Source organism: Leucoraja erinacea, chromosome 5 (genome assembly GCF_028641065.1).
Source record: "Leucoraja erinacea ecotype New England chromosome 5, Leri_hhj_1, whole genome shotgun sequence".
Lineage (NCBI taxonomy): Eukaryota > Metazoa > Chordata > Chondrichthyes > Rajiformes > Rajidae > Leucoraja > Leucoraja erinaceus.
The window spans coordinates 1,373,703-1,391,202 of record NC_073381.1 but is presented as its reverse complement, the minus strand read 5'-3'; the positions used below and the strand labels follow the sequence as shown (position 1 = coordinate 1,391,202).

Below are 17,500 nucleotides of genomic sequence, written 5' to 3'. Positions count from 1 at the left end.
CACATGAAACATATTGAGGTTTTACCTGCGCTCGAAAGGTGGGCACATATTGGTCACCGTGTCTGGAAAAGTCTTGGTAGCCGTAGCTGGGGTCTTCAAAATGACGAGAGATCTCCCTCGTGTCAATCCATCTCTCATTATCTGCAGGAAACAAGATAGAAGATTGAGGGGGGGGGGGATCTTATAGAAACTTACAACATTCTTAAGGGGTTGGACAGGCTAGATGCAGGAAGATTGTTCCCGATGTTGGGGAAGTCCAGGACAAGGGGTCACAGTTTAAGGATAAGGGGGAAATCTTTTAGGACCGAGATGAGAAAAACATTTTTTACACAGAGAGTGGTGAATCTGTGGAATTCTCTGCCACAGAGGGTAGTCGAGGCCACAGTTCATTGGCTATATTTAAGAGGGAGTTAGATGTGGCCCTTGTGGCTAAGGGGATCAGGAGGTATGGAGAGAAGGCAGGTACAGGATACTGAGTTGGATGATCAGCCATGATCATATTGAATGGCAGTTCAGGCTTGAAGGGCCGAATGGCCTACTCCTGCACCTATTTTCTATGTTTCTATTTTTCTTTCAGCTTTAGATTTTAGACTTCACACTTTAGAGATACAGCGCGGAAACAGGCCATTCGGCCCACCGTGCCCGTACAGACAGCACCCAAGGTCAGAGACGTGGGTTCAATCCTGACTACGGGTGCAGTCTATATGGAGTTTGCATGTTCTCCCCGTGACCGCGTGGGTTTGCAGTATGATTTCAGTATAGGAGGAGAGAGGTTCTTCTGCAGTTGTATAGGGCTCTGGTGAGACCACATCTGGAGTAGTGTGTACAGTTTTGGTCTCCTAATTTGAGGAAGGACATCCTTGTGATTGAGGCAGTGCAGCGTAGGTTCACGAGATTGATCCCTGGGATGACGGGACTGTCATATGAGGAAAGATTGAAAAGGCTAGGCTTGTATTCACTGGAGTTTAGAAGGATGAGGGGTTATCTTACAGAAACATATAAAATTCTAAAAGGACTGGACAAGCTAGATGCAGGAACAATGTTCCCAATGTTGGGCGAGTCCAGAACCAGGGGCCACACCGTCTTAGAATAAAGGGGAGGCCATTTAAGACTGAGGTGAGAAAAAACTTTTTCACCCAGAGAGTTGTGAATTTGTGGAATTCCCTGCCACAGAGGGCAGTGGAGGCCAAGTCACTGGATGGATTTAGGAGAGAGTTAGATAGAGCTCTAGGGGCTAGTGGAGTCAAGGGATATGGGGAGAAGGCAGGCACGGGTTATTGATTGGGGACGATCAGCCATGATCGCAATGAATGGCGGTGCTGGCTCGAAGGGCTGAGTGGCTGCTCCTATTTTCTATGTTTCTCCAGCTGGTCCGGTTTCCTCCCACGTTCCAAAGCGATGCAGGTTTGTAGGTTAATTGGGGTTGGTACATTGCCGTTAGTGTGTGTATGTGTATATGTGCGTGTGTATGTGTGTGTGTGTGTGTGTGTGTGTGTGTGTGTGTGTGTGATCATTGGTCGGCGCTGACTCGGTGGGTCTGAGGGGGTCTGCTTCCGCTCTGTACCTTTAAACCAAACTAAAGGACAAGTCAACATGAAGGAAACTCGACGGTCCGGATTTTTACCTGAAGTTGCAACAAATAGACTCTCGGCTTTTTCTCTCTCAAATCTGGTCGCCATTTCCTCTTGACTTGTTCCCTCTTCATCTCTACATTCTTGTAGGCGTTTCATTTTTTCCAGTAAGGCCTCGACTTCAAAGGTGGTTCCTGTGACCTGCTAAAAAAAGTACAGATCATGTTCACTGCATTGCAGGAAATGGCATCATGGAGAGTTCAAATAAAGAACAAACATTCTGCGGTTACATTATTTAGCAGCGGAAATCGCTAGCCGTATCTGGCAGCCTTCAATAAAATTGTATTAAAGGAAATATCCTCTAGTTCGTATATATCAGAGAGCATCGTTCAATGGAGAGAATGGCAAAGTTTAAATAGTGGACAGACTACAAAACGCTGGAGTAACTCAGCGGGACAGGCAGCATCTCGGGAGAGGGCGGCATTTCGTGTCGAGACCCTTCTTCAATTTGAGAGTCAGGACAGAGGGAAACAAGAGCTATGGAAGGGCTAAGTTGTGAAAACAGACACATCGTGGAAACAGGCCCTTCGGCCCATTGAGCCCGCACTGACCAGCGACCCCTGATTCTGTAACCTGCACATGCAAGGCAGCACGGTGGCCTTACAGCACCAGCGACCCGGTTTTGATCCCGACTATGGGTGCTGTCTGTGCGGAGTTTGTACGTTCTCCCCGTGACCATGTGGGTTTTCTCCGGGTGCTCCGGGTTTCTCCCACATTCCAATGGCTGTCCAGAACCAGGGGCCACAGTTTAAGAACAAGGGGTAAGCTATTTAGAACGGAGAGAATGGAGCGGCTGGGCTTGTACACTCTGGAGTTTAGAAGGATGAGAGGATATCTCATTGAAACATATAAAATTATTAAGGGTTTGGACACGCTAGAGGCAGGAAACATGTTCCCGATGTTGGGGGGAGTCCAGAACCAGGAGCCACACAGTTTAAGAATAAAGGGTAAGCCATTTAGAACGGAGACGAGGAAACAGTTTTTCCACACAGAGAGTGGTGAGTCTGTGGAATTCTCTGCCTCAGAGGGCGGTGGAGGCCGATTCTCTGGAAACTTTCAAGAGAGAGCTAGATAGGGCTCTTAAAGATAGCGGAGTCAGGGGGATATGGGGAGAAGGCAGGAACGGGGTACTGATTGTGGATGATCAGCCATGATCACATTGAATGGCGGTGCTGGCTTGAAGGGCTGAATGGCCTCCTCCTGCACCTATTGTCAATTGTTTAAGAAGGAACTGCAGATGCTGGAAAAGCAAAAGTACACAAAAAAGCTGGAGAAACTCAGCGGGTGCAGCAGCATCTATGGAGCGAAGGAAATAGGCAACGTTTTGGGCCGAAACGTTGCCTATTTCCTTCGCTCCATAGATGCTGCCGCACCCGCTGAGTTTCTCCAGCATTTTTGTGTACCTATTGTCAATTGTACAGGTTTGTAGGTTAATTGGTTTGGTCTCAATGTAAATTGGCCCTAACGTGTGCAGGATAGTGTTAGTGTGCGGGGATCGCTAGTCGGCATGGACTTGGTGGGCCGAAGGGCCTGTTTCCCCGCTGTATAACCATATAACAATTACAGCACGGAATCAGGCCATCTCGGCCCTACAAGTCCGTGCCGAACACGTATTCTCCCCTAGTCCCATCTACCTGCACTAAGACCATAACCCTCCATTCCTTTCCCGTCCATATACCTATCCAATTTATTTTTTAAATGATAAAATCGAACCTGCCTCCACCACTTCCACTGGAAGCTCATTCCACACCGCTACCACTCTCTGAGTAAAGAAGTTCCTCCTCATGTTACCCCTAAACTTCTGTCCCTTAATTCTCATGTCATGTCCCCTTGTTTGAATCTTCCCTACTCTCAGTGGGAAAAGCTTATCCACGTCAACTCTGTCTATCCCTCTCATCATTTTAAAGACCTCTATCAGGTCCCCCCTTAACCTTCTGCTCTCCAGAGAATAAAGACCTAACTTGTTCAACCTTTCTCTGTAACTTAGTTGCTGAAACCCAGGCAACATTCTAGTAAATCTCCTCTGTACACTCTCTAATTTTTTGACATCCTTCCTATAATTGGGCGACCAAAACTGTACACCGTACTCTATCTGCATCTCCGAGCCAAACTAAACACGCCTGGGGAGAGGGTCACCAAGTGCTTGAACTTACGTCAATTCTGTCGTGGCCGAGGGGTTGTTCGTCCACACTGTTGCCGTTGGTGACGTCGGGTCCAGAAGGGTGTCGGGGTGAGTGGCCTCCGTCGCTGTGTGTTGCGGAGATGATCCCACAGCCAAACGTGAAGGAGGCCAGGGAATGATAGTGCGTGAGTAGAACCAACACGTGGATCAGCTCCGCCAGCGACCAGCCGTGATCCTCAGATCTCAACAGCCTCTGCAAACAAAGAGCAGTGTTTGTGTTCATAAGGGCATAAGTGATATAATAATTGGGCCATTCGGCCCATCAAGTCTACCCCGCCATCCGATCATAGACAATAGACAATGTTTCCACGCTCCAAATAGACAATAGGTGCAGCAGTAGGCCATTCGGCCCTTCGAGCCAGCACCGCCATTCAATGTGATCATGGCTGATCATCCCCAATCAGTACCCCGTTCCTGCCTTCTCCCCATATCCCCTGACTCTGCTATTTTTAAGAGCCCTATCTAGCTCTCTCTTGAAAGCATCCAGAGAACCGGCCTCCACCGCCCTCTGAGGCAGAGAATTCCACACTCCCATTCCCTGGAATCTCTGGAACTCTCTGCCAATTAACCTACAAACCTGTACAATTGACAATAGGTAGACAAAAAAGCTGGAGAAACTCAGCGGGTGCGGCAGCATCTATGGAGCGAAGGAAATAGGCAACGTTTCATCCCGAAACGTTGCCGATTTCCTTCGCTCCATAGATGCTGCTGCACCCGCTGAGTTTCTCCAGCTTTTTTGTGTACCTTCGATTTTCCAGCATCTGCAGTTCCTTCTTAAACAATTGACAATAGGTGCAGGAATAGGCCATATGGCCCTTCGAACTAGCACCGCCATTCAATGTGATCATAGCTGATCATCCACAATCAGTACCCCGTTCCTGCCTTCTCCCCATATCCCCCTGACTCTGCTATTTTTACCTGAAGAGCCCTATCTAGCTCTCTCTTGAAAGTATCCAGAGAACCTGCCTCCACCGGCCTGTGAGGCAGAGAATTCCACAGACTCACCACTCGCTGTGAGAAAAAATGTTTCCTCGTCTCCGTTCTAAATGGCTTACCCCGTATTCTTACTGTACTGGCTGATCTATCTCTGCCTTCTACCCTAACCCCATTCTCCTGCCTTCTCCCCAAAACCCCCAACACCCACACTAATCAAGAATCTATCTATCTCTGCCTTAAAAATATCCATTGACTTGGCCTCCACAGCCGTCTGTGGCAAAGAATTCCACAGATTCACCACCCTCCGACTAAAGAAATTCCTCCTCATCTCCTTCCTCAAAGAAAGTCCTTTCATTCTGAGGTTGTGAGTTCTGGTCCTAGACTCTCCCACTAGTGGAAACATCCTCCCCACATCCACTCTGCCCAGGCCTTTCACTATTGTTCTACATTTCGCCACAAGATTCAACCTCACACCAATCCCACCACGAGCCAGGTGGCGTAGCGTTAAAGTTGCTACCTTACAGCGCCAGAGACTCGGGTTCAATCCCGATTGAATGGATTTGATGGGCTGAAAGGTCTTATTCTGGTCCTGGAACTGATGACTATGGGTGCTGTCTGTACGGAGTTTGTACGTTCTCCCTGTGACAGTGTGGGTTTTCACCGGGAGCTCCGGTTTCCTCCCACACTCCAAAGACGTGCAGGTCTGTAGGCTAATTGGCTTCAGTAACTTCAGTCCCGTGTGTGTGTGTGTGTGTGTGTAGGTAGTGATGTTGTACGGGGTGATCGCTGGTCGGCACCGACTCGATTGGCCGAAGGGCCTGTTTCCGGGCAGTATCTCTCAAGTCCAAACAAACTCCCAGCCAGAAAAACGGATTTGCTTTTCTTTGAGCCATGCAGCACGGATGTATGGCCCTTTAGCCCAACTTGCCCATGCCGACCAAGATGCCCCGTTTACACTAGCCCTGCCTGCCCACGTTTGGTCCATATCCCTCTAAACCTTTCCTGTGCATGTACAGTAAACCCTTTTGTCATTAAAGATCTCTTCATAGCATCTAAAGGGCCTGTCCCACTTGGGCGTAATTTGCACGTCATTTACGAGACATCACTCGTGACGCGCGCATGCGTGCATTACGTGCGCATGGTGAGGCGCATGACGCGCAAATTACACCCAAGTGGGACAGGCCCTTCACTCTAAACTCTGAAGTCACGCTAGCTTCAAAGTCGTCTTGATGAGTCTCATTGTCTACAACTCGTTATCACCTAGCACACAGCTAACAATGGCCTTTCCTTTTATTTCTTTTTTGCATATCTTTCATACATTTGTTCTCTCTCTACATCGCCGTCTATATCTCCTGTTTCCCTTTCCCCTGACTCTCAGTCTGAAGAAGGGTCTCGACCCCATTCCTTCTCTCCAGAGATGCTGCCTGTCCCGCTGAGTCACCCCAGCTTTTTGTGCCTATCTTCGTTTGTTGGGTAGTTGTGCAGGGCAGCGCAAGGTGTGAGGGAGGCAAATATAATCAGAGCGGCAATAGACAACAGGTGCAGGGGTAGGCCATTCGGCCCTTCGAGCCGGCACCCCCCCCGGATGGAAACTAAAATATTACTCACTTCGATATGGTCTTTCGTAATGAGCCAGGGCCTGTGAGCAAGGATCTTGTTCACTTGACTCAAAGTCTGAAGCTTTGGAGGAGCAGAATCGAGCCCGGCTAACCATTTCGGATCCCCGCCAACTTGGAGAAAGTCATTCACGTGAAGGTTTACAAGGTACGAGCATTGGTGCTGCGCTGCTGCCTGCAATACGACGTGGTAAATATTCAGGTTCCATGACATAATCAAAATCATAACATTACTATATCAGCCACGTATATTTTGCAACGTATACCCTTTGCAACAAAGAGGTCCTTTTGCAGTTGTACAGGGCCCTGGTGTTATAAGTGTAAATTGTCCCTATTGTGAGTAGGACAGTGTTAAGGGCCTGTTCTACTTGGCGATTATTTCAGCCACTGCCGGCATCATTGACTGGCGTATCAGGGTCGCCAAAAGATTTCGAACATTTCAAAATCCAGCGGCAACAAAAAAAAATGTTGCGACGCTTGAGGAGACAGCGCACGTCAATACACCATCACGCTGCGCCTTTCCCGGTCACCTGATACGTCAGTCAATGATGCCTGCAGTCACCGAAACATCACCAAGTGGGACAGGCCCTTTAGTGCGCGGGGATCGCTTGTCAACACGGTCTCGCTGGGGCAAAGCGGCTGTTTCCACGCTCCAAATAGACAATAGACAATAGGTGCAGGAGTAGGCCATTCGGCCCTTTGAGCCAGCACCGCCATTCAATGTGATCATGGCTGATCATCCCCAATCAGTTCCCCGTTACTGCCTTCTCCCAATATCCCCCACGACTCCACTAATTTTAAGAGCCCTATCCAGCTCTCCCTTGAAAGCATCTTATACCTTTAAACTAAGCTTAATAGCCCTGTCCCACTGTACGAGTTCATTCCAAGAGCTCTCCCGAGTTTTAAAAAAAAAATCAAACTCGTGGTAAGCACGGAGAATGAACGTAGCGGGTACGTCGGAGCTCGGGGACGTCTCTTAGCGGCCCGTAACGCTAACGGCAGGCACTCGGGAAGACTCGCTAACGGCAGGTAAGCACGGGAAGGCTCGTGAAGATTTTTCAACATGTTGAAAAATGTCCACGAGAGCCCCGAGTACCGACGTGTGGCCATTACCGTAAATCTCCGAGTTCGAATCGGGGCAAACTCGGGGGGAGAGCTCTTGGAATGAACTCGTACAGTGGGACAGGCGGCTATTACTGTTTAATCGTGACCTTGCTGAGAAATGGGGTGACACGTTGGAGCGAGGCACACTGGCCCTTTAACTGAATGCCTCATCAGCACATTAGTACGTGGGAAACCGCTGGACTTTGCAGAGTAGCTTAATATACATGGTTATACAGGACTTTCATATGAAGAAAGACTGGATAGACTCGGCTTGTACTCGCTAGAATTTAGAAGATTGAGGGGGGATCTTATAGAAACTTACAAAATTCTTAAGGGGTTGGACAGGCTAGATGCAGGAAGATTGCTCCCGATGTTGGGGAAGTCCAGAACAAGGGGTCACAGTTTAAGGATAAGAGGGAAATCTTTTAGGACCGTGATGAGAAAATAATTTTTCACACAGAGAGTGGTGAATCTGTGGAATTCTCTGCACAGAAGGTAGTTGAGGCCAGTTCATTGGCTATATTTAAGAGGGAGTTAGATGTGGCGGGATGTGGCCCTTGTAGCTAAAGGGGTCAGGGGGTTTGGAGAGAAGGCAGGTACAGGATACTGAGTTGGATGATCAGCCATGATCATATTGAATGGCGGTGCAGGCTCGAAGGGAGCGGTGAATCTGTGGAATTCTCTGCCACAGAAGGTAGTTGAGGCCACACAGTTCATTGGCTATATTTAAGAGAGAGTTAGATGTGGCTAAAGGGATCAGGGGGTATGGAGAGAAGGCAGGGATGGGATACCGAGTTGGATGATCAGCCATGATCACATTGAATGGCGGTGCAGGCTCAAAGGGCCGAATGGCCTACTCCTGCACCTATTGTCTATGTTTCTATGTTGGGATCTGATGGAGTGCGTGCCGGGAGTAACTCACCATGATGGCAATGTAGTGGCGGTAACAGTACGGCAATGGGCCGTCCACCTGCATCAGGTAATGCTCGGTCTTCAGGAAGCTGTCCAGGTACTGCGGGTGGAAGCCCATTAATAAGGTTACATTGTCCAGGCGACCCAACGTTGCAAACGCTTCCATTAACAAAACCCGTGTCTCCGCATCGCCGCTCGCCAATTGAAGAATCTGTTGAAAGAAAATCGTTGGTTGTTACTTTGTGCAGTCACACTGATCGTATAAACATCAGAGCACAAGACAGAGTGCTGGAGTAACTCAGCGGGTCAGGCAGCATCTGTGGAGAACATGGATAGGTGACGTTTCACAGAGTGCTGGAGTAACTCAGCGGGTCAGGCAGCATCTATGGAGCTAAGGAAATAGGCAACGTTTCGGGCCGAAACCCGTAAGGGTTTCGGCCCGAAACGTTGCCTATTTCCAGAAGGATTTTGGCCCGAAAAGTTGCCTATTTCCTTAGCTCCATAGATGCTGCTGCACCATAACTCAGCGGGTCAGGCAGCATCTGTGGAGAACATGGATAGGTGACGTTTCACAGAGTGCTGGAGTAACTCAGCGGGACAGGCAGCATCTGTGGAGAACATGGATAGGTGACGTTTTGGATCAGGACCCTTCTTTAAACTCAGATTCAGTCTGACGAAGGGCCCCCAACCTGAGATGTCACCTATCCATGTTCTCCAGAGATGCTGCCTGATCTGTTGAGTTCCAGGTTTGGATGAGAACAGTTTTCGAGGAATGTGGGCCAAATGCATGCAAATGGGACTCGCCCATAATGACAACTGGGTCAGCATGGACAAGTTGGGCTGAAGGGCCAGATTCCATGCCGAGTGGCTCTATGAAAAGTAGATAGGCGTAAAATGTCGGAGTAACTCAGCGGGACAGGCAGTGTCTATGATGAGAAGGAATGGGTGACGTTTTGGGTCGAGACCCTTCTTCAGACTCTTCAGATGATAATTAAATCATTTGGGTTTTAGTAGAAGGTGCAAACTCAATGAAACATACGTACTTCCTTCTCTGGGATAAATTCACTTGGTCCTTGCGCCAAAGTCCTGGGGATTTCCACTCCCATTTCCTGCAAGGAAGAAGAATAGCGTTTAATTCTGGAAGAGAAACATAGAAGATAGGTGCAGGAGTAGGCCATTCGGCCCTTCGAGCCTGCACCGCCATTCAATATGATCATGGCTGATCATCCAACTCAGTATCCTGTTCCTGCCTTCTCTCCATACCCCCTGATCCCTTTAGCCACAAGGGCCACATCTAACTCCCTCTTAAATATAGCCAATGAACTGTGGCCTCAACTACCTTCTGTGGCAGGGAGTTCCAGAGATTTACCGCTCCCTGTGTGAAAAATGTTTTTCTCATCTCGGTCCTAAAAGACTTCCCTCTTATCCTTAAACTGTGACCCCTTGTCCTGGACTTCCCCAACATCGGGAACAATCTTCCTGCATCTAGCCTGTCCAACCCCTTAAGAATTTTGTAAGTTTCTATAAGATCCCCCCTCAATCTTCTAAATTCTAGCGAGTACAAGCCGAGTCTATCCAGTCTTTCTTCATATGAAAGTCCCGACATCCCAGGAATCAGTCTGGTGAACCTTCTCTGTACTCCCTCTACGGCAAGTATGTCCTTCCCCTTCTGCCCACAAAGGGGCAGCACGCTGGCACAGCGGTAGAGTTGCTGCCTCACCGCGCCAGAGACCCGGGTTCCATCCTGACCTCGGCTGCTGTCTGTACGGAGTTTGCACGTTCTCCCCGTGACCTGCGTGGGTTTTCTCCAGATGCTCCGGTTTCCGCCCACACGCCAAAGACGTACAGGTTTGTGCATTAATTAGCTTCAGTAAAATTGTAAACAGTCCCCTAGTGTGTGTAGGATAGTGCTGGTGTACGGGGTGATCTCTGCTCGGCGCGGGCTCGCTGGGCCAAAGAGCTCGTTTCCGTGCTGTATCCCTGTATCTCGAAATGTCTAAAGAATAGCTAGCTGTGTAATAAAAGATAGACAATAGACAATAGGTGCAGGAGTAGGCCATTCGGCCCTTCGAGCCAGCACCGCCATCCAATGTGATCATGGCTGATCATCCCCAATCAGTACCCCGTTCCTGCCCTTCTCCCCATATCCCCTGACTCCGCTATCTTTAAGAGCCCTATCTAGCTCTCTCTTGAAAGCATCCAGAGAACCGGCCTCCACCGCCCTCTGAGGCAGAGAATTCCACAGACTCACCACTGTCTGTGAGAAAAAGTATTTCCCCGTCTCCGTTCTAAATGCTTATTCCTTATTCTTAAACTGTGTGGCCCCTGGTTCTGGACCCCCCAACATCGGGAACACGTTTCCTGCCTCCAGCGTGTCCAAACCCTTGACCATCTGACACAAGATAGACACAAAAACCTGGAGTCGAAGAGTCTCGACCCGAAACCTCTCCTATTCCTTCTCTCCAGAGATGCTGCCTGACCCGCTGAGTTACTCCAGCTTTTGGTGTCTATCTTCAGTTTAAGCCAGCATCTGCAGTTCCTTCCTGCACAGCTGCGTAAGAAAAAGTAGTTTCTAATTCTGAACGGTTCATCATGACGGATGACTGAGGATGCTCCCTTCAGTGAAACCACAGCGAGTAGATTAGATCAAACAGTATCACAGTTACGGTTGCCAACTGTCCCGTATTAGCCGGGACATCACGTATTTTGGTCTAAATTGGTTTGTCCCATATGGGACCGCCCTTGTCCCGTATTTGACTACTAGGGGCTGTCGGGTCAGAGCGCCGTGTCCGGCCCCGCCTCACCCGTCCCGACGTAGTGCAGCCCATGGAGTGCAGCAGCAGCACCTCGCCCGTGGCCCCGTGGGTCGGCTGCCCAGCCAGCTGTCCGACCTTCGGACCTTCGCTTACCGCCGACAGCACCCCTCCTTCTCATGACCGATCGTCGGTTCACGAGTTGGACGGGGCGCCGGACTTTGCGAGCGATGTCGCCTGCGCGCTTCCCCGGGCCAAAACCCCTCAGCTGCCCCGCCGGCTGGGCTTTGTGTTACAGTCCAGCACCCGGGGCCAACTCACCATTCACCCAGCCACGGCCCAGTCGGTCAACAAATTGCCGTGAGGAATCTGTCCCGTTATTTTGACCTTTTGTCCCTTATTTGGGAGTGTTGTAAGTTGGCAACCCTAATCACAGCCACAGAATTAGCTACATTCAGATTGCTACTGATGGTGCCACGATCAGAGTGATGGCCCCACCACTGAAAGATGAATGTTCTGCAAACCACTTGGCTCGCTGCCTAGAACACTATGTAGCCTTGTGCAAAGCTAAAACCGCTGAAGCAAGCCTGTTTACAACGGCATTTCCACAATTCACTGCAAAGACCGATGCGTGGACAAATTTACATACAATGCAAAGTTTATACTGCGGGCTATTAAAGTGGGAGGGTGCGAAGATTTTAAAAATACGATGTTGCTTTCCTTTCTGGCAATGGGCCAATATTTTAATTGTCCTGATGCCAAGGACATCCAGTTCTACCGCTTTCACATCAACAACCCAGCTACTCTGAGATAGTCTTGTTTTGTTTTTTTCCCTCTCCGCTTAATATGGTAACAGGCCACTGTTAATGAGTTACAGCTACTCCGAAATACATCAAGTGGTAATGACATCTGTGTGCAGAATAACGCAGCACAATATTTGACCAAACCTCCCCCCCCCTCCCCCCCACCCACCCATGTACCCGAGAGCAGAGAACAGCACAGTACAGGAACAGGCCCTTCAGCCCACAAGGTCTGTGCCAAACGTGATGTCGAAACCAACTGTTATTGGAAAGGACACAAAGTGCTGAAGCAATTCAGCGGGTCAGGCAGCCATGATCATATTGAATGGCGGTGCAGGCTCGAAGGGCCGAATGGCCTACTCCTGCACCTATTTTCTATGTTTCTATGTTAAGGGCCTGTCCCACTTGGCTGTCAATTGCGCCTCATTTACGCATATGTAAAATAGGTCGACACGTTGTGTGGGTAGCGTGTGGGACGGGTGCATGGAGCAGTGTGGAGTTGCGCGCGGTATTGCGCGGCGCTCCAGAATGTCGTGCTGCACGAAAATCCTCGCTCGCCACCTGCGTATCGTGTACGCACGCTGACGCATTGGCATGACACGCTGGCGTCCCGACGTCTCACGTGTATCGTGTGATGACATATGGTCACATCACCGCACGTAACCATGCGTTGACCCGCGCCGCAGGGTATTCTAATGACGTCACGAGCGCCAGACGGCATGATGACGCGAGATTTGCGTAAATGAGGCGCAAATGACTGCCAAGTGGGACAGGGCCATTAACCCAGCGGGTGAGTTACTCAGTGACTCATCCAAGACAGAAACATAGAAAATGGGTGCAGGAGTAGGCCGTTTGGCCCTCAGAGCCAGCACCGCCATTCAATATGATCATGGCTGATCATCCAGAATCAGTACCACGTTCCTGTCTGGCCCATATCCCTCCAAACCTTCTCTGTCCACATACCTGTCCAAATGTCTTTCAAATGTTGTTATACTACCTGCCTGATCTCCCTCCTCTTGCAGCTCCTGCCTTAAAACCACTGAGTGCAAAAGTTGCCCCTCGGGTTCTTGTTAAATCTTTCCCCCTCTCGCCTGAAACCCATGTCCTCTGGTTCTTGATTCCTCTCCCCTGGGCAAGAGACTGTGCATTGACCTTATCAATCCCCTTCATTGCCTTATTTACAATAGACAATAGGTGCAGGAGTAGGCCATTTGGCCCTTCGAGCCAGCACCGCCATTCAATATGATCATGGCTGATCATCCCCAATCAGTACCCCGTTCCTGCCTTCTCCCCGTATCCCCTGACTCCGCTATCCTTAAGAGCCCTGTCTAGCTCTCTCTTGAAAGCATCCAGAGAACCCGCCTCCACCGCCCTCCGAGGCAGAGAATTCCACAGACTCACCACTGTCTGTGAGAAAAAGTGTTTCCTCGTCTCCGTTCTAAATGGCTTACTCCTTATTCTTAAACTGTGTGTGGCCCCTGGTTCTGGACTCCCCCAACATCGGGAACATGTTTCCAGCCTCTAGCGTGTCCAAGCCCTTAACGATCTTATATGTTTCAATGAGATCCCCTCTCATCCTTCTAAACTCAGAAGGTGGGATAACATTAGAACAGGGGGTGAATGGGTGATCGATTGTTGGCGTGGACTACAAAGGCCGAGGGGGCCATGAGATATATAATGTTTGCAACATTTATATTTTAAGAGTGTCGTGTTGGCTCCATTAAGCGATAGGAACAATTCAAACTTCTTAATGACTCGGGCTACGAATAGCAGATAACATACAGTTATCTCCTTTAAGGGCCTGTCGCACTTGGCGATTTTTTTTCGGCGACTGCCAGCATCATTGACTGATGTATCAGGTCACTGAAAAAATTCCCGGGATGGTGACGTGTTTTTTCAAGTGTGGCAACATTTTTCTTGTCGCCGCTGGATTTTTGAAACGTTCAAAATCTTTTGGCGACACTGATATAACGCAGGCAATCGCCGAAAAAAATCGCCAAGTGGGACAGGCCCTTGAAAAAAAATTCTCCCTCCCATTCCTGCACAGACCTTTCTGTCCTGGGCCAGATACGGCGCGGAAACAGGCCCACCGAGTCCGTGCCAACCAGACACCCCCCCCGCACATTAAAACACTAGGGAGAATTTTTACATTTACCAAACCAATTTTACCAACATACCCGTCTGCCTTTGGAGAGTGGGAGGAAACTGAAGATCTGGGAGATAAACCACGCAGGTCACGGGGAGAACGTACAAATTCTGTAGTCGGGATCGAATGCGGGGCTCAGTCACTGTAAGTCAGTTAACTCTACTGCTGCACCATGTGTCGCCTTATGGTGTATCCGATCAGTTGGCATAACATGCAAAACAAAGCTTTGGTGCACAAAGGCAAATGAACCCAATCCATGCTCAACCTCCGCAAGGTTCTCCCAACTCATCTCCCGTGACATTTCCCTCGCCTCAACCAGTATTCTATGGATTTCTGGATTAGATAGACACAGAGTGCTGGAGTAACTCAGCGGGTCAGGCAGCATCTGTGGAGAAAAGGATGGATGATGTATCGGGTTAGTTTCTGTGCTGTTATCTCTAAAGTCTAAAGAGTCCCGACACAATATGTCACCTATCCACGTTCTCCAGAGATGCTGCCTGACCCGCTGAGTTATGGTGCAGCAGCATCTATGGAGCTAGGGAAATAGGCAACTTTTCGGGCCGAAATCCTTCTGGAAATAGGCAACGTTTCGGGCCGAAACCCTTACGGGTTTCGGCACGAAACGTTGCCTATTTCCTTAGCTCCATAGATGCTGCCTGACCCGCTGAGTTACTCCAGCACTCTGTGAAACGTCACCTATCCATGTTCTCCACAGATGCTGCCTGACCCGCTGAGTTACACCAGCACTCTGTGAAACGTCACCTATCCATGTTCACCACAGATGCTGCCTGACCTGCTGAGTTACTCCAGCACTCTGTGAAACGTCACCTATCCATGTTCTCCACAGATGCTGCCTGACCCGCTGAGTTACTCCAGCAGTCTGTGTTTGATTTTGCTCATCTTTAAATCTTTCCACATCTTCAAACATCTTGTGTTGTTCATCCTCAGTCCACTGCTGGTAACAAAGCCTCTGACCTGCACAGTCCACTTAGAACATAGAATGGTATCACACAAGAACAGGCTATAGATCCAAAGTGCTGGAGTAACTCAGTGGGTCAATCAGTCTCTTCAGAGAAAGAGAATAGGTGACGTTTTGGGTTGGGACCCTTCTTCAGACTACAGTCTGAACAAGTGGTCCAAGATGCCCAATATGATTGACATAAGGGACACCCAAATGCAAGATGCGTGCATTACTCCTTATAACTACCATGTACAGTATAGCTTTGTTCAGCCTGTATAGATTCATAGAGTGATACAGTGTGGAAACAGGCCCTTCACCCCAACTTGCCCACACCGACCAACATGTCCCAACTACACTAGTACCACCTGCCTGCGTTTGGTCTATATCCCTCCAAACCCGTCCTATCCATGTACCTGTCTAACTGTTGGGATAATCACAGCCCCAAACTACCTCCTCTGGCAGCTTGTTCCATACACCCGCCACCCTTAGTGTAAAATAAGTTACCCCTCAGATTCCCATTAACTCTTTTTTTCCCCCTTCACCTTAAACCTGTGTCCTCTGGTCCTCGATTCCCTTACTCTGGGCAAGAGACTCTGTGCATCTACCCGATCTATTCCTCTCATGATTTGATACATCTCTGTAAGATTGCCCCCCCATCCTCCTGCGCTCCAGGGAATAGAGACCCAGCCTGCTCAACCTCTCCCTACAGCCCAGACCCTCTAGTCCTGGCAACATCCTCGTAAAATGGCCCTTCGTCCCACGCCGACCATCGATCACCCGTTCACACTAGTTCTATGTTATTCGACTTTCAATAGACAATAGACAATAGGTGCAGGACTAGGCCATTCGGCCCTTCGAGCCAGCACCACCATTCAATGTGACCATGGCTGATCACCCACAATCAGTAAACCCGTTCCTGCCCTCTCCCCATACCCGCTGACTCCGCTATCTTTAAGAACTCCATCTAACTCCACATCCACTCCCTGAACATTAGGGCCAATTTACAGCAGGCCAATTGATCTACAAACCCCCACCATCTTCGGGATGTGGGGAGGAAACGTACCCGAGCAACTCCGGACGAAACCCGCGCGGTCACAGGGAGAACCTGCAAACTCCACACAGACAGCAGCCAGGGTCGGGGATTGAACCCGGGTCCGCTGGTGCTGTGACGAAACAACCCTTCACGCAACAACAAAAGCGTCTCACTGTACCTCGGTAAACGCCAGTACAAACTAGACTGAAACGGCACAGATTTTTAGAATCTGCTGGATTAACTGGACCATCAAATGTTTCAGCTTGACGGGTATTAGCTACAAGTCGGACACAAGACGGATCGTTTTCTCTGGAACGCCAGAGGTTGAGGGGAAAGCTGAGAGGTCTCGATAGGATAGACAGCAAGAACTACTATCAGAAGATAAGACACAAAATGCAGGAGTAACTCAGCGGGACAGGCAAACGTCACCCATTCCTTCCCCTCCACAGATGCTGCCTGGCCCGCCTAGTTACTCCAGCATTTTGTGCCTATCTTCCGTTTTTAAATCAAGATTCAAGAGAGTTTAATGTCATGTGTGCCAGATAGGACAATGAAATTCTTGCTTTGCTGCAGCACAACAGAATATAATAGGCATGAATACAGAACAGATCAGTGTGACCATATACCATTGAATACATATATATACACACATAAATAAGCAGATAAAATACAATGGGCATCTGCCGTCCCTTCCTACTGATCAAGGCTGATCACCGATAAACAGTAAACCCGTTCCTGCCTTCTCCCCATATCCCCTGACTTCGCTATCTTTAAGAGCTCCATCTAACTCCATAGGCAAAGCAAGAATTTAATTCTGGGAGACATGACATTAAACTCTCTTGAATCTTGATTTAAGAACCAAAGATAGGCACAAACTGCTGGGGTAAGTAGGCGGGCCAGGCAGCATCTCTGGAATACATATATATACACACACATAAATAAGCAGATAAAATACAATGGGGACTCCCTGTTACCCCAGGGAGAAGGCAGGAACGGGGTGCTGATTTGGGATGATCAGCCATGATCACATTGAATGGCGGTGCTGGCTCGAAGGGCCGAATGGCCTCCTCCTGCACCCATTGTCTATTGAAATGGTAAAATCTTTGATTATGTTGACTGCTTTCCTGAGGCAGCGTGAATGAGGATGGGGAGTCGGATCTGTGTGAAGTAATCTTCTTGCTGAAGGGACCACTTTGAAATACTTCCCATCAGATATTTTCCCCACTTTGGAAGTCTTGACACCATGGCTGTAACCATCGATGTTGCCAGGGCTTGAGGGTCTGGGCTACAGGGTGTAGTTAACCAGATACCTTATGGAGCGCAGGAGGATGAGGGGTGATCTTATAAGATGTATAAGACCCTGAGAGGAATAGCTCGGGTAAATGCAGTCTTTTCCCAGAGTTGGGGAATTGAGAATCAGAGGGCA

At 49.1% G+C, this 17,500-nt stretch overlaps 1 protein-coding gene across 2 annotated transcripts in view; it reads right to left on the bottom strand.

The window, feature by feature from the left end:
* The window catches only part of sesn1 (sestrin 1), a 25,636-nt gene that overhangs the window by 6,992 nt on the left and 1,144 nt on the right, over positions 1-17,500 (bottom strand). Inside the window, exons 2-7 of one of the 2 annotated variants that reach the window (XM_055634976.1) lie at positions 9,425-9,490; positions 8,392-8,592; positions 6,358-6,540; positions 3,785-4,006; positions 1,625-1,772; positions 26-141 (exon numbers count right to left, since the gene is read on the bottom strand). In XM_055634976.1, coding sequence (XP_055490951.1) covers positions 26-141; positions 1,625-1,772; positions 3,785-4,006; positions 6,358-6,540; positions 8,392-8,592; positions 9,425-9,490 — 936 coding nt within the window. Of the gene's footprint in view, positions 1-25; positions 142-1,624; positions 1,776-3,784; positions 4,007-6,357; positions 6,541-8,391; positions 8,593-9,424; positions 9,491-17,500 lie in introns of both variants that reach the window. The other variant, XM_055634975.1, reaches the window with a different exon arrangement.